General features: G+C 39.0%; 1 protein-coding gene across 2 annotated transcripts in view; it reads left to right on the forward strand.

Moving 5' to 3' along the window:
- Positions 1 to 22,925, forward strand: part of ADK (adenosine kinase) — a 544,106-nt gene that overhangs the window by 14,950 nt on the left and 506,231 nt on the right. Inside the window, exon 1 of one of the 2 annotated variants that reach the window (XM_004021485.5) lies at positions 13,886 to 14,001. The exons of the other annotated variant lie outside the window; for it this stretch is intronic. Coding sequence (XP_004021534.1) covers positions 13,988 to 14,001 — 14 coding nt within the window. The 5' untranslated portion in view covers positions 13,886 to 13,987. Of the gene's footprint in view, positions 1 to 13,885; positions 14,002 to 22,925 lie in introns of those variants that run through there. 2 annotated transcript variants of the gene reach the window in all.

A 22,925-nucleotide genomic window follows, 5' to 3' on the forward strand; every position in this document is an offset into this window, starting at 1 on the left:
CTATGGGGTCGCACAGAGTCAGACACGACTGAAGCAACTTAGCAGCAGCAGAGGTTAAATAAGAGTCGTGTGACATAGCTATTAAGTATCTGAAATGAAATTTGATGCCAAGGCTTATAATTTCTCATGGTCCTACTTTCTAGAACAGGAAATGAAGTATCATTCTTTTTTTTAAAGATAAAAATAACATATGAATACGTCAATAACTTTCACTTACCTTTTCTTACTGATCCTCTCAAGGCCACCAGGTAACTGCTTTTTGCTGAGGAAATAGACCCAGGGAGGTTAAGCGTCCCTAAGTAGTAAGCTCCCATTTCACACTCAGGACATCTGATTCACATTTCTTGGTGTGTGTATTACACTCTGAAGACAGAAATTGAGAACTTGTCAAAATAAATTCTCTGTGTGAGAGATAAGCACACTATTTAAGGAAATGCTGTTTTCTATTAGGTAACCTTGTTTAGATCTTCGTCTTTCAAATTCTCTTATTCACATATGGAAGTGTCCAGCCCTCCTCACACCCTAAAATAAAGTTGTGGGATATACTTAATTGTATGCTTTGCAGTGGATTAACTCATTGAACTTCAGTTTTGAGCAGGTTGTGTTTTCCATTAAAAGCCTTTTTTGCTTGGCATAAGCCAATTTTGCTTATGTTTTGAGAGTTAAAATGTTCCAACTAAGAGAACAATCTCTGGTAAGTTTTTATTTACTTTGGAGATTTTGTACTTTTCTCTGATATTGATGATTTGGATGTTATGACTTAGCATTATTAATTATTATAATAATATGGAATAACCATTACTGTCCACAGAATTTAATATGCTCAAGATTATACAATAAATGGCAGAGATAGGGTTCAAACCTGAATCTGTCTTAATGTTTAGTAATTAGCTCAAATATTCAGGTATTATATAAACAGTACAGCAGGAATCAATAGTGATTTGTGGGATTAAAAAAAATAAGCCCTTTGCTTCAAAAATACTCCTAAATTGTATATGAAACTATTACTAGTAATCTAAATATCTATTAATTAATCTTAATATTAATAATTTAAAATGTCATAAAAATATTCTACCAAATCTGAGATGGCAGTGGTGACAATTCTTTTTCATTAGAAAAGACCTGCAGCCACAATTAGTCTTGGACCTCATTCAGAAAAAAAGCAACATTTTTAAAGAAATGATAAAATGTTCAGTTAGTCTACTTTTAAGGATATGACTATAACATTTCATTAAATTCAACTGAGACTTAAAAGGTCAATTTTATAATGCTTGAGAACCATAGGAAAAAGGAAGTAGGAGTAAGAAAATGCAGATCTGTGAAAAGAAGAGGGGAAGTAAAAGGAAGTGATTTAAAAAAAGGACTCAATTCCTCTTAGCTATTTCTGATTTCTGCATCACTTCCAACATCAGACATCTCTGCTTTTCAGCTTTTCACTCAGCTCTGAAGTGTGTATTCGAGTTTGTGAGAAACTTCTTGTTATGAACTGTAATACCTGTGGTCTCTTAGGATGGTATAAGGGAAAAAGAGCTTTGTATTATTAATCAGAACACTTGGGTCCTATTAAGGTTTCTGTCTAGGTTTGTGTATATACCTGTGAAGTGAGTAGTCTAGATTAAAAAGCTTTTCAAACTAGATCATGAATCAATTTGGGTGTAGAAAAAGTGGTATTTTATAAAAGGAAAATAGTATCAGTGTATTGGATATGGTAAGGATAAATACTGCTTTGTGAAATATTTCTGTTATGTGTATTTACGGAGTGTTAGTTGCAGTGCAAAATGTATTTTCACAATGAGTTTGATTTTTCTGTCCCAAAATTTAGGGGCTTCAAAGAGCAGCCATTTTATTAGAGTTAATGGTTTTATAGGTCAGGAGTAGCTGGCTAGGATCACTTGGAAGTATTTAGCTGATAATATGGGGAAGGCAATGGCACCCCACTCCAGTACTCTTGCCTGGAAAATCCCATGGACGGAGGAGCCTGGAAGACTGCAGTCCGTGTGGTAGCTAAGAGTCAGACACGACTAAGCGACTTCGCTTTCACTTTTCACCTTCATGCATTGGAGAAGGAAATGGCAACCCACTCCAGTGTTCTTGCCTGGAGAATCCCAGGGACGGGGGAGTCTGGGGGGCTTCCATCTATGGAGTCGCACTGAAGCGACTTAGCAGCAGCAGCAGCTGATAATAGGTCTGGTCTGTTTTGGTAGAGGTGACTGGAAATCTTGGCTAGATTCCTCTTTGTGTAGTTTGAGTGCCTCTCCGTGTGGTTTCTTCATCCTGGTAGATGGATCTCCTTGAGAGAAGCTCAGGTCTCCAAGAGACCAAGGCAGGAGCTGGCAGTGCTTTATGGCTAAAGCGTGACCGAATTTGTCTATCTAAGCTTTTAATTCTGCTGCCGTCCTTTGAATGATGATTCATTTCAATAATCTACTCCCCTACCCTGCCACTTGCACAAATAACATTGAAAAATGTGTCAACTTTTGGTTTCGAAGTGCAGAGTTTAAATATGTATATTATTTTCACATGGTATATAGTGAATTTTAGGTTTTTGGAGAAATAATTTAAGGTCTAACCATTTTTGTGGAGTCCTAAGTTTGTTACCTAATGCTGCCTAAAAGAACTGCCTTCTTATAATGTTTGGAGATTCCCTTTGGATTTAACTACTTCTTCCCTTCACATATAGTCAGTCTGGAGCTTTTGTTGAAATCTGGAAAAGTGCGAAATCTGTTCCCACCAACCCCTATTCCACTTCACAGTAAAGAAAACAAAACCATTAAACGTTTTTGTTATAAATCTAAAGGTTGTTATCACAAGAAAAAAAATCTTTGTGTATGGTTACGAATGTTAACTAGACATTTTGGTGATTATTTGCAATATATACAAATACCCAATCATTTGAAGCTAATACAATGTTAGGTGTCAATTATACTTGCAAAAAATATATTCATTTTTGTAAAATGTAGATTTTGTGATGTATTTTTAGCTGACAGAGACTTTCTAGAATAGGACTATTCCCTATGATGGAATTGTGGAGATTTTTTTATATATACTTTTTATTCTGTATTGGGGACCAGCCAATTAACAATGTTGTGTTAGTTTCCGGTGAGCAGCAAAGGAACTCAGTCATTCATACACGTGTATCCATTCTCTTAACTCCCCTCCCATCTAGGCTGCCAGGTAACCCTAAGCAGAGTTCCATATGCTATGCGTAGGTCATTGTTGTTCATCTATTTTAAATCTAGCAGTGTGTACATTTCCATCCCAAACTCCCTATCACCTCCCTCCATCCTTCTTCCCAAAAGCTGTAGGGATTTGAAGAAATGTCCATATCAGCGTATCTGCCCATATTTGGAATATTAATAGCAGTCTCTTAGGATATGAGTAAAAGGGATTTATCTTACCATACCCTTGGCTATTTAGAATCCCAGATCTTGAAGCAGTGTTTGAATTTAACCCCTGGCTTTTTGGGAATGGGTTGGGCTGGTTATTTGACTAGTTACACTGGAGAGTGATTATTTTTTTTGCCTCTGTCTGCAGACAAATGTCTTGTTTTTCAGATAACCCACATTCATTTTAAATGTTCCTCCACCTCAGACTATTCTTTCCCATCAAGAAAGACATGAAGATAATCAAGATTTCCTTCAAAGTGATAAAGGAGGAAAATGTGGAAAACGATAAGAATTTAGAATGAAATTCTGTGCATTTAAAATGCCAGTATTTAAAAACAAATATTAAAACCCACCCTCAAATGAAATGGGAGTGGGAATACTTAAGTATATTTTAAGCTTGTAAATAGGCTTGTGAAGATAAATGTCTTATCTCAACCCCTGGCAAAGTGATATGTTATAGATGCTTGAAAGAAGAAAGGGAAACCGCTCAGTCCTGTCCTCTTTGCGACCCCATGGACTGTAGCCTACCAGGCTTCTCTGTCCATGGGATTTTCCAAGCAAGGGTACTGGAGTGGGTTGCCATTTCCTTCTCCCTCCCAGGTTTCCCAGTAACAATGAGACTACTATCATTACCACCTCCACTGCCATCACTGCTGTATAAACTTCCAAGTGTTTCCATTTTAAATGCTTAGTTATTGCAGGAAAGCAGTCTACCCTGTTTCCACAAGGAGGGGTTGCGCTGTCTCTCTGCACCCTGAAATCCAATTTCAGGTCAGTCTTTAGGCTGATGAGAGCCAGTGCCAGTCTGTCCTGTCCTAAAGACTGTGGGAGAAGATTGCCCTCTGCCCATGTAGTAGGGTCGAAGACAGGGCCTTCAGATCTAGATCAGTCCTCATAAGTGGAAACTAGGAGATTGCTGGTTACCGTTGTTAGAATACACTGTTAGGAAAAAAAAAGCCCCAAAACACTGAATAAGAGACCAGTTTCATCATTTCTAAAAATCTCAATAGAAACTATTGTTCCTTAGAACTCTTTGGATAAAGCTGCATATTTTTTACTCTTATTTAGAAAATGATAGGCACCGGTTAGTTAGAGGACATACCCAAGGATAGCATGAATATATAAAAAAATTTTTTTCTTACAGTGGAGCCTTTTGTGGACATTTGTAGTTTCAATTTCTGAGTCTTGAAAGATCTTGCTAAGAAATAATTTGTAATTTTCCTAAAGCCTAAATTTGATTTGCACAAGATGAATGGCTGAGATGGGATTTTTTTTTAGTTTTATAGTAAATTGAACCCTTGTATACATTGTGTGCCTCTGAATTCTTGCAGAGTGGTAAAAAAGATATTTTTCTTTGTCAGAATTCAGTCTTATGATTTTGACAAATGAAATTGTGGTTGAAATTTAAAAAATGAAGAGCTCTAAGAGATATTTCTTGGTGGCAATTAGGAGTCTTGGCCAAATTAAAGATAAAAATGGCAGATTCATTGTCTGCTTAGATTTAACTATGAATAAGTACACATGGGAAAAAAAAGAAGCAGCTTCTGAAAGTATTTCCTATGATGCTCCAGCTAATAAGAAAGCTGTTAATGGACTATTACATTGTATGGGTTGAAGTCACAGTATAGTGGTCTGAAACTTGGATATTTATAAAAGTCTCAGACTTACCTCCGGAAAAGGCAGTGGCACCCCACTCCAGTACTCTTGCCTGGAAAATCCCATGGATGGAGGAGCCTGGTGGGCTGCAGTCCGTGGGGTCGCTAAGAGTCGGACACGACTGAGCAACTTCACTTTCACTGTTCACTTTCATGCATTGGAGAAGGAAATGGCAACCCACTCCAGTGTTCTTGCCTGGAGAATCCCAGGGACAGCGGAGCCTGGTAGGAGGCCGTCTCTGGGGTTGCACAGAGTCGGACATGACTGAAGTGACTTAGCAGCAGCAGCAGCAGCAAATTTACGTCAGTCTATCTTGGGTTTACTCTGATCAAACACTGTATAGTGGTAACTAGTCCCAGTTCTGGAGTCATACTACCAGAGTTTGGATTTCTGCTCTGTAATGTATGACTTTCAGCAAATTATTTAACCTCTTTGAGTTTCAGTTTCTTTAAGTGTAAATGGTGATAATAAAATGTCTTCTATTGCAGTTATAAATTCAAATGAGATAGTACTTGAAAGATATATATAGCATGGTTCCTGGCACATACTAACCCCTCATTAAGTTGTACCTTGGAGAAGGACATGGCAGCCCACTCCAGTATTCTTGCCTGGAGAATCCCATGGACAGAGGAGCCTGGCAGGCTACAGTCCATGGGGTTGCAAGAGTTGGACACGACTTAGCAACTTAGAGAGTGACTGCTAGCAGGTGACAGCTAAGGTAGAATGGCTCCCCTCTTAGGGTGCTGTTCAAATGAAACTGCCTATACAATTATGGACAACTGTTTAGTCTATTAATAGAAACCAGTAGGCACTACAGAGTAAGAACGACTAGAAAGAAAGATCTGTTTCCCAAGTTTTTATTTCTATCCCTGACCACTCCTAGAACTTGTCCTTTGAACTTGATTCTTGCCTTTTCCATATATCTTGGTAATAGTAGCACCATTACTCAATTTAGTCCAAATTTACCCAGTGTAGTCTACAATCTAGGAGTTACTGTTGATTCCTTTGTTTTCCGTACTCCCCTGTATTTTGCAAGTCCTGTCATTCTACCTCCAAAATGTCCACTTACTTCTATGTCCACCACTATTTTTGTGGTTCAAATCAGAATTATTTGTCATCTTTAATACTGTAGTAGGTTAGTTATTTGGTTGCATCAGGTCTTAGTTGCGGCATGGGGGATCTAATTCCCCAATCAGGGATTGAGCTTGAGCCCCCTGCATTGTGAACACAGAGTCTTAGCCACTGAACCACGAGGGAAATCCGTGTCACAGGCTTTTAATTTAGTCTTTCTGCCTTCATGCTCCTGTGATCCATTCTCTGCACCGTAACCACATTCTCTCTTAAAACAGTATCAGATCATGTCATTCCTGTGTTTAAAACTTAATTAAGTGTTTAAAACTTAATTCCTGTCTTGCTTATAACAAAATCTGACCTTCTGAGGCTCATCAAAACTAAGACAGTCTGCTTCTTCTCTGACTACAGCCTTCCATCTCTTCCTTGCCTTTCTTCACACTGGCCTTCCAGTCACTTTAGTCATGTCTGTCTGGAATCCCTTCCCCACTTTGCTCTTCTTTGCTATCCAGTTCCCTGCTACTGGGGGCCTTCACTGACTACCCACTGTAAATGAGCCTTTCTCTGTGTTGATCTGCTGGCTTTAATTCTCTGAATAGCACTGATGAGCATTTAATGATCTTATTTATTTTGCTATTCATCCCTATCCACTCACTAGAAGGCACGTTCTTTAAGGGCAGTACATATTCTTGGTCGTTGCTAAGTCTCCAGTGTTTTGAGTAGTAGAGTAGAACTCAAGAAATATTTGTTGAGCTAATGAGTGATTGATCCCCCTCCCCCTTTTTTTGGCTATACCTTGGATTGTGGGATCTTAATTCTCTGACTAGGGGTTGAACCCCTGACCTCAGTGGGGAAAGCATGGAGTCCTAACATTCTGGACCACTAGGAAATTCCCGAGTGACTGGGTCCTAAAAACTTGTTTGTGAAGTACCAGATTTATGGTAAAATAAAAATAAGAAAAAATCTTTTACATAGAAACTATACTTCACAAGATTACCAGCAATACTTTGAGTAGTGCTATTTATTCTGTGATGTCTTTTTTAGATTTTTATGTTAAAATGCCCTTTTATGAAATGATAGTGCTGTATTCAGTTATGTAATTTAAATATATATTCTTGGCAGCATAAATAATTGGGAAGGTGTGTTGTCCTATACTTTTAGGTTGGAAGTTTTCTTTGACTTTTAGAGATTTGTGGTTCACTGAAAATAAAGAAGCACTGTGTGGGTGTTCTTGGGAGGGAGTTTTGCTCAGAATTCTTACTAAATAAAGTTCAATCAATCAAATGTTATTATATTCTTCAAATTCTTCTGGGAAGTAAATTGTCAGTTTCCATTTAAAGATTAGGTTCTGTTTGAATATGTCATGGTAAAGTGAAATGTGACATAAGAATCTACAGACAATAATTTAAAGGAAATAAAAATAGTGAAACTTTTATATCTTTTGAGGTAATACATTTAGCAATGTTTTTTTGAATAACCTTGACCATAATGAAAGCTAAGTAAAACTGTACACATTTTATTTTCATTAAAACTGACCAATTCTTAAAAAAAAAATCTACCCAATTTGTATTGAGTCACAAGTGGACAGTTTTTTTTTTTTTTTCCCACTGTCCAGTAAGAACTGAAAGGGACCTGAGATGTTGACTGTAACAAACGACCTTGCATTTCAGATAAGGAAACTAATGGTCAAAAGACATACTTTTTTTTTGGTAGGTCTAGGCTTAGAATTCCCACCTCCTTATTCCTGTGCTTCCCTGGTGGCGATAGTGGTAAAGAACCTGCCTGCCAAGGCAGGAGGTGTAAGAAACACAGGTTCCATTCTTGGGTATGGAAGATCTCCTTGAGGAGGGCATGACAGCTCACTCCAATATTCTTGCCTGGAGAATCCCATAGACAGAGGAGCCTGGCAGGCTGTAGTCCACAGGGTCACAAAGAGTTGGACAGGACTGAAGTGACTTAGCACGCAGGCATTCTATTTTTGCTTAGTTAGGGATGTAATAAATTTTTGCTACTGTTAATGCGAAATGAATAGTATACGAATCCTTGTTTACATTTGCTCTATTTTATCTGATAGTTGGCTAAAACATGGAATTGGTGACACGTATTACCACAAAGCTTTCTAGAAATGTACCATTATATGGAAATACTTGTTTTATTGGACTCTTAACAACAAACTGGTGGTGTTGGAAGAGAACTTTGCTATTGTTTTGGGGTTGGAAGCATTTGTTGAAAAGGTAGGCCTACGTATTTGTTATGGTATCTGTAAATGTACTTATTTAACTATTTGGGGATTAGCTATCTACGTGCTTATAGTGGCAGACTAGCCACAGGATTAGATAAATAGAATATTTGCTTATCTATCTTTACATGAGAAAATTATTCTGACCCACTGATCTTGATTCAACTCTTTGAATTGGAAGAAGGTTCAGTCAGTTCAGTCAGTTCAGTCGCTCAGTCGTGTCCGACTCTTTGCGACCCCATGAATTGCAGCACGCCAGGCCTCCCTGTCCATCACCAACTCCTGGAGTTCACTCAGACTCATGTCCATCGAGTCAGTGATGCCATCCAGCCATCTCATCCTTTGTCATCCCCTTCTCCTCCTGCCCCCAATCCCTCCCAGCATCAGAGTCTTTTCCAGTGAGTCAACTCTTGTCATGAGGTGGCCAAAGTACTGGAGTTTCAGCTTCAGCATCATTCCCTCCAAAGAAATCCCAGGGCTGATCTCCTTCAGAATGGACTGGTTGGATCTCCTTGCAGTCCAAGGGACTCTCAAGAGTCTTCTCTAACACCACAGTTCAAAAGCATCAATTCTTCAGCGCTCAGCTTTCTTCACAGGCCAACTCTCACATCTGTACATGACCACAGGAAAAACCATAGCCTTGACTAGATGGACCTTAGTCGGCAAAGTAATATCTCTGCTTTTGAATATGCTATCTAAGTTGGTCATAACTTTTCTTCCAAGGAGTAAGTTAGTGTCTTTTAATTTCATGGCTGCAGTCACCATCTGCAGTGTTTTTTTTGGAGCCCAAATAAATAAAGTCTGACACTGTTTCCCGTCTATTTCCCATGAAGTGATGGGATGGGATGGGATCTTCATTTTCTGAATGTTGAGCTTTAAGCCAACTTTTTCACTCTCCACTTTTACTTTCATCAAAAGCCTTTTTAGTTCCTCTTCACTTTCTGCCATAAGGGTGGTGTCATCTGCATATCTGAGGTTATTGATATTTCTCCCTGCAATCTTGATTCCAGCTTGTGTTTCTTCCAGTCCAGCGTTTCTCATGATGTACTCTGCATATAAGTTAAACAAGCAGGGTAACAATATACAGCCTTGACGTACTCCTTTTCCTATTTGGAACCAGTCTGTTGTTCCATGTCCAGTTCTAACTGTTGCTTCCTGACCTGCATACAGATTTCTCAAGAGGCAGGTCAGGTGGTCTCTCAGAATTTTCCACAGTTTATTGTGATCTACACAGTCAAAGGCTTTGGCATAGTCAATAAAGCAGAAATAGGTGTTTTTCTGGAACTCTCTTGCTTTTTCGATGATCCAGCGGATGTTGGCAATTTGATTTCTGGTTCCTCTGTCTTTTCTAAAACCAGCTTGAACATCAGGGAGTTCACTGCTCACGTATTGCTGAAGCCTGGCTTGGAGAATTTTGAGCGTTACTTTACTAGCGTGTGAGATGAGTCCAATTGTGCGGTAGTTTGAGCATTCTTTGGCATTGCCGTTCTTTGGGATTGGAATGAAAACTGACCGTTTCCAGTCCTGTGGCCACTGCTGAGTTTTCCAAATTTGCTGGCATATTGAGTGCAGCACTTTCACAGCATCATCTTTCAGGATTTGAAACAGCTCAACTGGAATTCCATAACTTCTACTAGCTTTGTTCGTAGTGATGCTTTCTAAGGCCCACTTGACTTCACATTCCAGGATGTCTGGCTCTAGATGAGTGATCACACCATCGTGATTATCTTGGTCATGAAGATCTTTTTTATACAGTTCTTCTGTGTCTTCTTGCCACCTCTTCTTAATATCTTCTGCTTCTGTTAGGTCCAGACCATTTCTGTCCTTTATCGAGCCCATCTTTGCATGAAATGTTCCCTTGGTATGTCTCATTTTCTTGAAGAGATCTCTAGTCTTTCCCATTCTGTTCTTTTCCTCTATTTCTTCGCATTGATTGCTGAAGAAGGCTTTCTTATCTCTTCTTGCTATTCTTTGGAACTCTGCATTCAGATGTTTGTATCTTTCCTTTTTTCCTTTGCTTTTGCTTCTCTTCTTTTCACAGCTATTTGTAAGGCCTCCCCAGACAGCCATTTTGCTTTTTTGCATTTCTTTTTCATGGGGATGGTCTTGATCCCTGTCTCCTGTACAATGTCACAAACCTCATTCCATTGTTCATCAGGCACTCTGTCTGTCAGATCTAGGCTCTTAAATCTATTTCTCACTTCCACTGTACAATCTTAAGGGATTTGATTTAGGTCATACCTGAATGGTCTAGTGGTTTTCCCTGCGTTCTTCAGTGTATGTCTGAATTTGGTAATAAGCAGTTCACGATCTGAGCCACAGTCACCTCCTGGTCTTGTTTTTGTTGACTCTATAAAGCTTCTCCATCTTTGGCTGCAAAAGTTAAAAGTTCCGATTGACTGCTTTTCCCTAGAGTGACGAATAGGATTGAAATAAATTGCTTAGAAAATTGATCAAAAGTTTTTTAGTAGTTATTCAGTAGCTAACCATGTGTGTATTTGTATGTGTATGGTTGAAAAAAACTGGGTGGAAGAGAGGGTAGGGAAAGATTAGAAAAGGAGCATGAAAAGCTGAGGAAAGGAACATGCCATGAATGGAAAAAGCTGCTGCCTTTATCTGGAAAGACATGTCTTTTATCTTTACCTGAATGACTCTAAAAGAAGGATCACACATGAACCCTGTTTACTGAAATAACATCTTTATATCTATACCTGCAGAAATGAACTGTTACCTAAGTACATTTTAGATAATACACTTTTAAAAAGTTGTGTTGACTGGTTATGAGTACAAAAAAAACCCCCCAAAAACAAAATATTGATTGTTAGATGCAAAGTGTCACTTCTCAAGAGTTGTTTTTTTTTTAAATCTTTGAATTTGATATGACTTTAATTATATTGAATATTTGAACATTGCAGACTTTTATCATCCCTTAATAACATACAATATACTATATTTGTTTAAAAGCAGGGTTTCAAATCTAGCTTTTTTGTGTACCACCTTTTTTTCTTTACCTTTATTATTAAAAATCAAAAGTAAGTGTTAAAAGCATGATTGAAAGTTCATTTATTTTTCACAGGGCCAAGTTCATGTTAGCTTTCATATCATGCTTCTTAGAGATATAATTTTAACAAGTGTGGTAATAACAAAGTAATACTCATGTCTTGTGCTAAGGACTGTATTAGACACTTTACTAGAATTGAATTAATTTTTAATCTTCTCAATGCCATGAAAAGCATGTAATGTGTAAACTCATGCAGGAAGTCATGTAGGGGTTCCAAGTCACTTCTGTCTTGTTACCTTTATAATCTTGCTACTTTACTTTACAGCCTTGCTACTTAGCATGGCCCACAGAGGAGAAGCAACTGGCAACATCTGGGAACTTAAGGAAATGCAAAATCTTGACCACAGAGCTTGCTGAATCCTTAATAATAAGATCTCTCAAGTGATGTAAAGTCTGAAAAGCACCATAGTACATCCCATATTAAAAGTTGCATGGAGATTTTGAAGTTTGTTCTGAGTATTATTCCTGGTTTTGCCTTAGTTCATCCGGGTTATGGTTGTTGTTCAGTCGCTAACTTGTGTCCGACTCATGTGGGTTATCTATTAACATTTTCCATTAGTGGAGAAGGCAAACTGTTGAATTAGTCAGTGTCTCCACTGCTTCAAATTGCTATCCTGCTGCTGCTTTGATTCACTTCCTGAGGAACAACTGACTAGTTGTGGACATTTGGACAAAGTCTCAGTCAGCTGAGACTCTTGTTTTTAATAGCCTTTATTCATGGACTGAACACATCAGACTTACAGTGCAGGGCTTCCTTCTAGATGGGCATTTTCCAAATTAAAGAAAATAATGTTAAAAAAAAAGCATTTTTGAAGAAAACTTGAAATCTTTTGGAATACTTATATTTTAGATTGTAAGAAACCACCGATTTGTGTACATTGATCTACTAATTTCATTTTGTGAACATAATTATTCTGTCACAGGGGCAATGATGGGTAAGAAAGCAAGGCTGGCTTAGTAGAACAGCACTGTCAGGTAGACATGTAATGTAAGACAAAGTTAAATTTCTAGTAGCCATATTAAAAAGTAAACAGTTTAATCTTAATAGGTTTTATTTAACTCAGTGTAGCAAAGTACTATTTTAACATGTAGTCAACATATATATATATATATATAAACTATTTGAGATATTCTGTATTTTTTTGTACTGTCTTGAAAAAGTACATATTTATCTGTGCAGTGTCTCAATTTGGATGCTAAGTTTTCCACAGTGAAATGTATGCAGTGAAAAATACTGTTTAATGGAATAATATTTTACTTTGCTTTTGGTTTTAAAATTTAAACTAAGTAAAAGGAAATATTTAGTTCCTTCAGTCATAGAATGCACATTTCAATGTTATGTGTTGGGGTGTGTTTCTAATGTAACTGATTTCAGATTATGGAATTGAACCCCATCCAAAATGGTTAGTAAATGAATGCCACTGGAGGTTATGCTCTGTTTATATAAATATTTGTACACAGAATAAAGAGGGAATAAACAAGTTATTTAGAACATAAAACGTTTATTTTCTAACGCCCCCATGTCAGTCCTTCCCGCAGTTGGAATTGATATACTGTCTTTTATTAGTGGTTCAGACTCAGTTTCTTAAGTCCTTTTACCCCCGCTAAATTGCAAGGTTAGCGCCAAGAGTTAAGGTTCTTCCAGTTTTCTCCCTATGACTAGATGCTTGCTTCAGAGCGCTTCATCCTTTTCAGGAAAGCGAGGACGTAAGACAGTTAGTGTGTCAAGCAGGATAGTCTGGGCTAGTTTGGCCTGGAGGTTTTAAAAGTTACACGTGTACCTGGATAACCCGGGAACTTGCTAAAAATACCATTGTACGGGCCTCACTTTTCTAGGTTCTGATTCGCAAGTTTACACTGAGACCCTGGACACTTCCTTATAAGCTGCCCTAAGTGTTTTTAAAGTCCAAAACGTTAGGGGACCACCATACTCAGCATTTGACTCTTAAAAGGCTGCGAGTTCTAATTTAACACATCGTGCTGCTATTGCCACGCGATCGATTCTACCCGGACTGAGGTTGCCTGGCGGTTGCTGTTTTTCTGCAGATGGATTTTCAGGCTGTTAAACCCCCTCCCCGAAGACTGCCCTGACATCGCCCCCGTCCCAAGCCCTGTTAGAGCGACCTGGGCTGGCCGAGGTAGACCGCGCCATGTGACTGATAAACCGGTTGCCTTTCGGGGCGGCCATTTTTGAGGCGGGCACCCAACCTCGTGCACCGTGAGCCGGGAGCGGGGGCTAGGCAGTTACCAGGACTCAAGATGGCCACCGAGCCCGCTAGCCAGCCCGCTAGCCCGCATGCCGGCACGAGACGCACGGGCGGCTTGCCGTGGCCGGCGGCGCCCTGGGCAGGTCCTCCGGCCGCCGGCACGGGGCGGAGCGCCCGCCCCTTCCGGGCGCGGCCAATCAGCGTGAGCGACCGAGGCGGGGGCCGCCCGCGCGCGGGGTGTGTGAGGACGCGCTCCCGGGTCGCTGAGTGAGCCCAGAAGCGGTGGCTGTGGTACCTGCTGCCGCCACCCGTGGGGACGCAGAGCATCGGACGCGAGCGCTGTCGCGTGGGGCTGGAAGGTGAAGCTATGACGGCCATCAGGTAATTAGTCCGGGCGGCAGCCTGGACTGCGCGCTGGGTAGGCATTAGCCTCTCGGCTGCTGAGAACTGTCGCCCCTTCTCTTGGGTGTTCTGGAGCCTCCCGGTGCCACCGGTCCCCCGCATGTGGAGGCTCTCTGCACTTTTCATTTGGTCGTTCATGCCTTCCTCAGAAGTTCTGGGGCCGAGGCACATGGCGGAGACCTTTCAGTAGCCGCAGAGCTGAGGTGACCCTCGCCCAGATTCCAGGATTTGAAGCTTGCTGATGAGTCTAGTGGATTTCTCATGAAAAATGTAGCTGCCTTCCCCCCACCCCCGGAATGGCCTGAGGCCTGGGGAAGTGTGACGTGCACCGGGCGTGTCCATGCCCGCGTGTCTTGCCTTCTGACAACTTCGTTGGTGGCCCAGTGCAGACCTGCAGTGTTGGCCCTTTGATGCAGGTAGATTGCCCCCAAGTTTTGAAATTGTGTTCTCACAGTGTTTGCTTATGACTGGAATTAGTACTCTGGTTCCCAGGGTACCATCTGTTTACCTACTTTTATCTGAGAGCCCCAGCAGAATGAGTTTCATAGTATTCAGTGAGAACAGTAAATGAAAAACTTCACCTCAGTTGCTCTTCCAGAGTTTGCAAGGTTCTTTATTGTTAATGGCCGGGTCCAGTGTCTGTGGGTAGCATTGACCAAATGGTTACCTCATGCTAATGCAACTATTTATAAAAAGAGATAACTCTAAAAAAAAAGAGATAAATTGCCTTATTTACCCAGTGTTCTGAACAGCCTCTTTTAAAGTAGACCTTGGCCTTCATGGGCTTCCCTTGTGGCTCAGCTGGTAAAGAATCCACCTGCAATGCGGGAGACCTGGGTTCTCTCCCTGGGTTGGGAAGATCCCCTGAAGAAGGGAATGGCTACCCACTCCAGTATTCTGGTCTGGAGAATTCCATGGACTGTATAGTCCATCGGGTCGCAGAGTCCCACACGACTAAGTGACTTTTCACTTTTTGACCTTCATTGTGCCAGCGAAAGGGAGGCCCCAGCACAAATGTGAAGAGAATAAATGAAATGAAATTTTGCTCTGCGAGCTTCCAGCAGCCTAAGTCCTGGTGATTTAATGGTTTCTCACTGGTGATTTTGACTACACAGTATTTTAGAAATTACTTTAGAACCTAACCCTCATGTAATTTAGGATGTAACTGTTGAACTTGGATGCAATTTCTCTTAAATTGCATAATTCTAGGTAAACTCAGAGTACTTACCTCATTCTGCAGAAGGAGGACGGAAATACAGTACTGAAATGTGGGGCCTTCCCAGGTGGCTCAGTGTAAAGAATCTGTCTCTTAATGCAGGAGACCCAGCAGATGCAAGTTTGATCCTTGGGTTGGGAACATCTCCTGGAGGAGGAAATGGCAAGCCACTCCAGTATTCCTTCCTGGAAAATTCCAAGGACAGAGGAGCCTGGTGGGCTATAGTCCATGGGGTTGCAAAGAGTCTGACACAGCTGAGCACACACACACTGAAATGTGGAGATCCACATGGAAAGATTTCCCAGTAAATTATATTGGGATGTATAAATTTAGCTTTTAATGCTAACAGTATTTTAGGGTGAATTAGGATTATGCTGTTAAACCTAGTTTATGCTCCATCTCCCCATTTGCACTTTGAAATCGCATCATTTCAGTCTGCTACTAATTAGGAGTGTGGGGCAAATACTTTCCATGTTAAGGGTCTCTTCTTGTGTGGACTTAATTTTAATCCATCATCATAATCCTGGCTACTCCTTGGTGGAGAAACACCCAAGTCTAAAACTTCTGCTTCTTGGCTAGTGACAACAGGATGTGTTTTTTAATGTAGAAGTTGAGTGGTGTTGTATTAAAAAGACTTGACTTTTTTTTTAAACATGTATTTTTGGCTGCCTCTGTTCTTAATTGAGGGTGTATGGGCTTTTCTCTAGTGATGGTGCTCAGGCTCCAGAGAGCACAGGCTTAGTAGTGGCAGGCTTAGTTGCCCCGAGGCATGTGGGATTTTAGCTCCCCAACCAGGGATCAAACCCATGTCCCCTGCATTGGAAGGCAGATTCTTGACCACTGGACCACCAGGCAAGTCCCAAAAAGATTGATTTAAAGGTTGCTGCTAGTCTTATTTGACTCCTGGAAGGGTAGATTGTTATGCCCAAGTCACGAAATCTCCCAATGACCACCAGGGAGCTGGTATCCGATGCAAAAGCAAGAGAGTTTTTATTACCAAGCTTGAGCTGGGGCTCACACCGTTACCGACGCAGTGGCTAAGGAGAGGAGCCCCGAGTTTTGGGTTACGCTGCTTATATAGGGAATATTCAGGTGAAAGGGTAACAAAGGGGGTGTTCAGGCTGAAGGACTACTGGTTGGTTACCCTCTTCTATAGTGGTGTGTGTGGATTTCTGATTGGTTTTTTTACTTCCACGGTAGATCATTACTTCCAAGGTAAATCACAAATGTCACAATTGTAAATCATTACTTCCAAGGTAAATCACAAATGTAAATCATTACTTCCAAGGTAAATCACAAATTCTTGAACTTAAAGTCAGGAGGTTTAACCTAAGGGCTGATTGGCTTATGCACAGTGGGGCAAGTTTAGGCAATATCCAAAGTCTAAGTCTGTTTGCCTGGTACCTTTGCAAAATGGAGTTCTTTTACAAGATGGAGTATCTCAGGCTCTTCATAGATGACTAATAATAGTTACATTTATGCTTGTATCTTCAGATATTAGTCTACATTTTTATAGTCTTCAGCTACAGTGACATTACTCGAAGATTTTTAGATATTACCCAAAACCAGTTGCCACATTTATACCTGAGGCTAAGAAAGATTGAGTGCCTTGAGTAAAATCAGTTAGTGGCAGAGTTAGGAACTGAATCCAGATATCCGTAATCTAGTGCTCTGCAAGATACCTTTATCGAAACAACATACCACTTAAATTTCCTGAAAAGACTGTTTCTAGAACTTTCCTGGCGGTCCATTGGTTAAGACTCTTGTGTTCCCAGTGCAGGGGCATTAATTTGAACTAAGGAACTAAGGTACTGCTTCCACATGGCACAGCCTAAAAAACTACAAAATTATATATATAAAATAAAGAAAAAACTGCTTCTGGGAACAAAAATTGTAAAGTATTGTGAGGGACAACTATAGTAACTTTGTTTCTTTCCTATAGTCCTGCAAAGAACTTAATAACTTAGGTTTAAGAGTAGGTGTGGGGACTGCTGAAGTTGAAGCAACTTTGTATATGTGGTGACAGTTTTAAATGGGTTGGTAATCCTACAGATACCAGCTGGTTCCCAAAGAAGACAACACTTAGTGCAATTTTATGATACCTTTCACATTTATGTTTATTGATTTTCACATTTATGATGTTGTGTGCGTTCCCATTTTGCACTCAGTTTGACAATAGCCCAGAGAATGGGACTGCTGACTTGCTTGTACTGATGAGGGGAATGATCAAGGTCACCGAGCTGACGTCATGCCCAGTGCTGTTTTTCACACCACACTTAAGATAATTGCTGGTAAATATAGTAATATGTTACTCTTCATAGTGACTATGACAGAGAAATGAGAACCAGTGAGGGCCAGTGGTCAATACACCTGGGTTCTAATTGACAGTATTTTTCTGATTGAGTGATCTTTTTCTTTTTTCTCTGAACATTTGTTTTATGAAATAGTGACGGTAATGTGTGCTCACGCTCAGTCACTCAGACGTGTCCAACTCTTTGTGACCCTTTGTGACTCTTGGAGCCCGCCAGGCTCCTCTGTCCATGAGATTTTCTGGGCAAGAATGCTGGAGTGGGTTGCCATTTCCGCCTCTAGGGGATCTTCCCCACCCAGGGATTGAACCCACATCTTGACATCTCCTGCACTGCAGGCAAATCCTTTAACTGAGTCGTTGGGGAAGCCCTCAAACAGATCTCTGGTTCCACTGAGACTTGAACTAAGATTGCTGGATTCAGAGACCAGAGTGTTAATCATCACACCATGGGGCCTGTTGTGATGGTAATACAGATATGTATTCCACAGCGTTCTTGCGTAGATATGAAACTTTTTTATGTTTTAAGGCATTTTGTAAATGGAATATTAACTTGTTGAATGCAATTTGGTCTCCTTAGAGAATGATGTCATCTGAAAATAAATGTTTAAATCTTAGATTTTTAAATAGGAAGCGAACTTAGCTAATTTCCTCATTTTACAGTCGAAGAAACTGAAGGCAAGAGATGCTGTGTTTTGTTCAGGTTCATACCAAGTAGTTGCATGTCTTGAAGTAGATCCCAGATCTCTAGATACCTGATTTAGTGCCCTTTCCAGTGCAGCATTCCAACTGGAACTCCTGAATAACTATTTACATAAAACGAATTTAAAAAAAGCTTATGATTTTTGAATAAGTTTGGCTGGAGAATTTGACTCTGACTTTTATTGTTTATGCTCTACTCTGCTTCACCATTACTAATGAAGAGTCCAAGTTTGCAGCCTCTTAAACCAATTATCAGAGTATGTATTGGGTTGGCCAAAAAGTTCATTCGGTGTTTTCTGTATGGTGGCTACCGAAAACCCCAAACAAACTTTTTGGCCATCCCAATATATCAGATTCCAGCTGGTCTTCATCTGAGAAATGATGAAACCTACTTGATAAACTGATGCTTTTGTCATTTTTAATTGGCCTAACAGGAAAGTTGATGCTTGGGTTAAAATTCAGGACACACAGGAAAATGTAGAATGTTAGGAGTATAAGAGAATCTTAGAGAGCGCTTTCCTTTCTTTCTTGATACTGGACCTTCAGGCCCGGAAGAAGAGCTATGTCCTAGTTTGGCAGCAACTTTTTATAGGTACTAAGCCAACAGTATTTCAAAATACTCCTATGAATATTGCCTTGTTTTTCCAGCATGAATGTCTAGTCTGGTTTTGAAAATTGCTTACAGCTTGAGTTTGTGCCATGTTTGCTGTAGAGCTGAGGAGCCTATTCTTTGGCCTGCGCAGACAGGTCAGATTTGGTTTAAGACTATTCTGGGACTAGACATGACTGTGACCTACATGATAATTCTGTAACCACTTCTGTGGGTTAAGCCTACATTGGAAAATTTATGTGGGCTGTGGGTGGAGTCCTGGGATATTTTTCTCGTAACACTCAAGACTTTGAGGTACGTCTGGTAGGATCTGCCAAGCTACTCAAATGGAGAACATTCATATGGAGACTAAATTCTGGCTGAGATTGAAGTGTATTACTTTGTTGAATTGGTTTCTTTAGAATATCTAAACAGTTTTCAAACTCATTTCAGGGCTTGTGTCATTTATAAGAGTTATACATTTTATATTATTAAGCAAATTTTTTATGCCATGAGGCTTCTTAGTGAAGCTAATGAGCTTTTTAAAATAAAATGAAATTGTTTCATTTATGAAATATTTTGAAGAACTAAAGCAGGAATCCTTTCCTTGGAGAACTGCAGTGTTGTCAGCTGTTAATACTCATATTTATAAATAGGTCATCTTTGTTTGAAAAGGCATACAAGGATTTCTAACTCCAGATCTTTCCAGCCACAGTATTGCTACATTAAGCAGAACTGTCAAAGATGAAATGGAACCAGAATGATTGTCTAGACACTTTGAAATGTTAACCCTTTCTTGTAACATTGGTTAATGCTCATGACTATTTACCTTTTCTACTTGGTTTTAAAATTGTTACTTTAAAAAATATTGTAATAAAATATAAGTCTGAATTCTTAATTTCACATAGCATAGCTAGCTTATAAATAGAATGACCATATGTCCCAGTTTGCCCAAGACAGTCTTGGATCATGCCTGTTATCCTGGCATAATTATTAATAGCTCTTCCTTTATTCTCAAAAGTGTCCCACTTGGATAATAAGTTATCTGGTCACCTACTTAACACACTATAGTAATTTTGTGATAGTAGATTTGGGTTGTTGAAATGTTACTTGACATAGTACCATAAGATAATGGAATATTAGCTTATTTTGGCTAGATTTGGATATTTTTCATCAGTCAGACATTTTTATTAACAGAATTCTTATTGTCTCAGAGTAGCATATTAAACAAAAAGAATGTGATTTGAAGTTAGGTATCATTTATTTGTTGTATGACGTTCGACAGGTTATAAACTTTGCTCAGCCTCTTACTCTCTTTAACAGTGGTGGTGGTTTAGTTGCTAAGTCATGTCTGACTCTGGCGACCCCATGGACTGTAGCCCTGCCAGGCTTCCATAAACACAGATAATAGCGAAACCTATACTATAGGGTTTTTGTGAGGATTTAAAGGCAATAACATACATAAAAATGCTTTGTAAGCTTTAAATTGCTGTGTGTTAGTATCTCACACATACGCTTCTGAAAATTGAATTTAAAATGAATAATTTTATCTACTTTAGGGAACCTTGCAATTTCATAGCACAGTCTTTTAGAAGTGTTAGCTGTCATGGGGAGTAGGGAAATAATACTTAGAGATATATGTATGGTTGAGGATTTTGGGGATAAAGGGGAAGAAAAAAATAGATGATGCTGGGCAGAGGGAAGAGATTTTTTCCTTGAGTGTGCAAGATAGCATGCTAGTATGGACAGGCTTAAATGAAAGGACTGGCTTCCATAGCCTAAGGGAAACAAAGATTTTCCTAGTTTGTTTACTTTTTAAAAAATGCCAACAATGTAATTCATATATAGTAAAATCACAGATCCTAAGTTCACTGAATTTTTTGGGGGGAAAGAAACCTATTTGTAAAACACCACCCAGATCAATTTAACAAAACATGTTCATCCCCTAGAAAGTTTTTTCTTGCCTCTTTTCAATCAGTCTCTTTCTCCTGCCCCATACAAGCAATCATTTTCTGGCTTCTATTAGTAGAGATTAGTTTTGTGTATTCTAAAACTTCATATAAATAAAATCATACAATAAGTACTGTTTGTGTCTGATTACTTTCGTTCAGTGACAGTTTTGAGATTCATCCATTTTGACGTGTGTTTTAGTTGTTTGTTTCTTTTCACTGCTAAGATTGTATGATATGAATATTATAACAGTTCTGCTGATGGACTTTGGCTTGTTTCCAGGGTTTGGTTACCCTAAGTGAAGCTTCATGAACCTTCCTGTGTAAGCCTTTGTGTGGACGTGGGTAAATGCCCAGGTGTGGAATTGCTGTGTTCTAGGGTAGATGTGTGTTTAACTTCAGAAACCACCACTGTTTTCCAAAGTAGAAAATGAAATACATTCAGCATTCAGTATTATAAGAGTTCCAGTTATTCCACATGCTTGACATTTTTGATGTCACTTACTCCTTTTCCATCCTTTACTCCTTTTCTGTCCTTTCCAAATACCAAAATGTTTGGCATTTTTTATTTTAGCCATTCTGGTGGGTATATAATTGTATTTCATTGTAGTTATAGTTCACTGATGGCTAATAATGTGATTATAGGCCATTTGCTTATCTTTTCTTTTGAACTGTCAGTTCAGGTCTTTTACCCATATTTGTAAGTATAGGTTGTCTTTTTGGTTGCTGGTTTGTTAATTCTTTTGGTATTTTAGATAGGAGTTATTTGTCAGATTTTACACATAAGCATATATATCTTCATGTTTAGCAAATATTTTCTCTCTGAGCCATGTCTTTCATTTTTGTAACAGTGTCTTTTGGGAGCAGAAGTTTTAAAATTTGATATTGAATTCATTCGATTCATTTTATTTTATGTTTATTACCTTTTAATAGAGATAAAGAGATCTTTCCTTTTCTATCTCAAGGTTATGAGACTATTCCCTTATGTTTCCTTCTAGAAGCCTTATAGTTTGAGCCTTCACATTTAGGTCTGTGATCCATTTTAAGCTATTTTTTTTTTTTTTTTTGCTACAGTGTAAGGGTTTCCTTCAAAGGATTCTCAGTCAATAGATTCGATAGGTATAAGACTTTTCCCAGACTCTGTTCTGACCTGTTGATCTGTTTGTATAGTGTTATGCCAATACTACACTGACTTAATTATTGTAGCTTTTTAAGATTGGTGTTGTTTCTTTAAATTTTTGATAGCTTTCAGCAGTATAGCCATCTGGGCCTAGAATATTTAAAGATATGATAAATGGTTATTCAGATTTACCATTTTTTCCTGTGTCAGTTTTGAATTTTTAAAGAAATCTGTTCTGAATTGCTGGATTGTTACAGGGTTACTCATAGTATTCTATTACCGCTTGCGGGAACTGTTTTATGTCCCCTTTTTCATTCCTGATACTGGTACTCCTCTTCCTCCTCCCACCCCCTTTTTTTTTTAAACTTTTTGGGCTCAGTCTTGTTAGGGGTTTACCAATTGTATTAATCTTTTTAAAACCCCAGATTTGGGTTTTGTTGAACTTCTGTTTTGGTACTACATTTTCTATTTTGTTAATTTTTTGCTGTCATATTTTTATTTTCTTGCTTCTACTCTTTTGGACTTAATTTACTCCTTTTCCATTTTCTTTTGAGTTAGAAATTCAGACCATTCATTTTAAACTTCTCTTGTTTTCTGATATGTGCATTTCATATATAAAATGTTTCATATATATAAATGTTTCCCTCTCAGTACTTCTTTAACTGCAACATACAAATTTTGACATGTGTGATCAATTCAAGTAATTTTCTAATTTGTTGTGATTTTTCTCATCTACAGATTTTAAAAGTTTATTGTCTAATTTCTAAATATTTGGGGGTTTTCAATTATTTTTAAAAATTGATTTTCTATTTAATTCCATGATACGGAAAATATATTGCTTGTACTTTATAAGCATATATTGGTATTTTATATATGTGGGCATGTGTGCTTAGCTGAGTGTGACTCTTTGTGACCTCACCAGGCCCCTCTGTCCATAGGGTTATCTCAAGTAGAATACTGGAGTGGGTTGCCATTTCCTCCTCCAGGGAATCTTCCCAACCCAGGGATCCAACCCTTGT

The sequence above is a fragment of the Ovis aries genome, chromosome 25, assembly GCF_016772045.2.
Source record: "Ovis aries strain OAR_USU_Benz2616 breed Rambouillet chromosome 25, ARS-UI_Ramb_v3.0, whole genome shotgun sequence".
NCBI classification, from domain to species: Eukaryota; Metazoa; Chordata; class Mammalia; order Artiodactyla; family Bovidae; genus Ovis; species Ovis aries.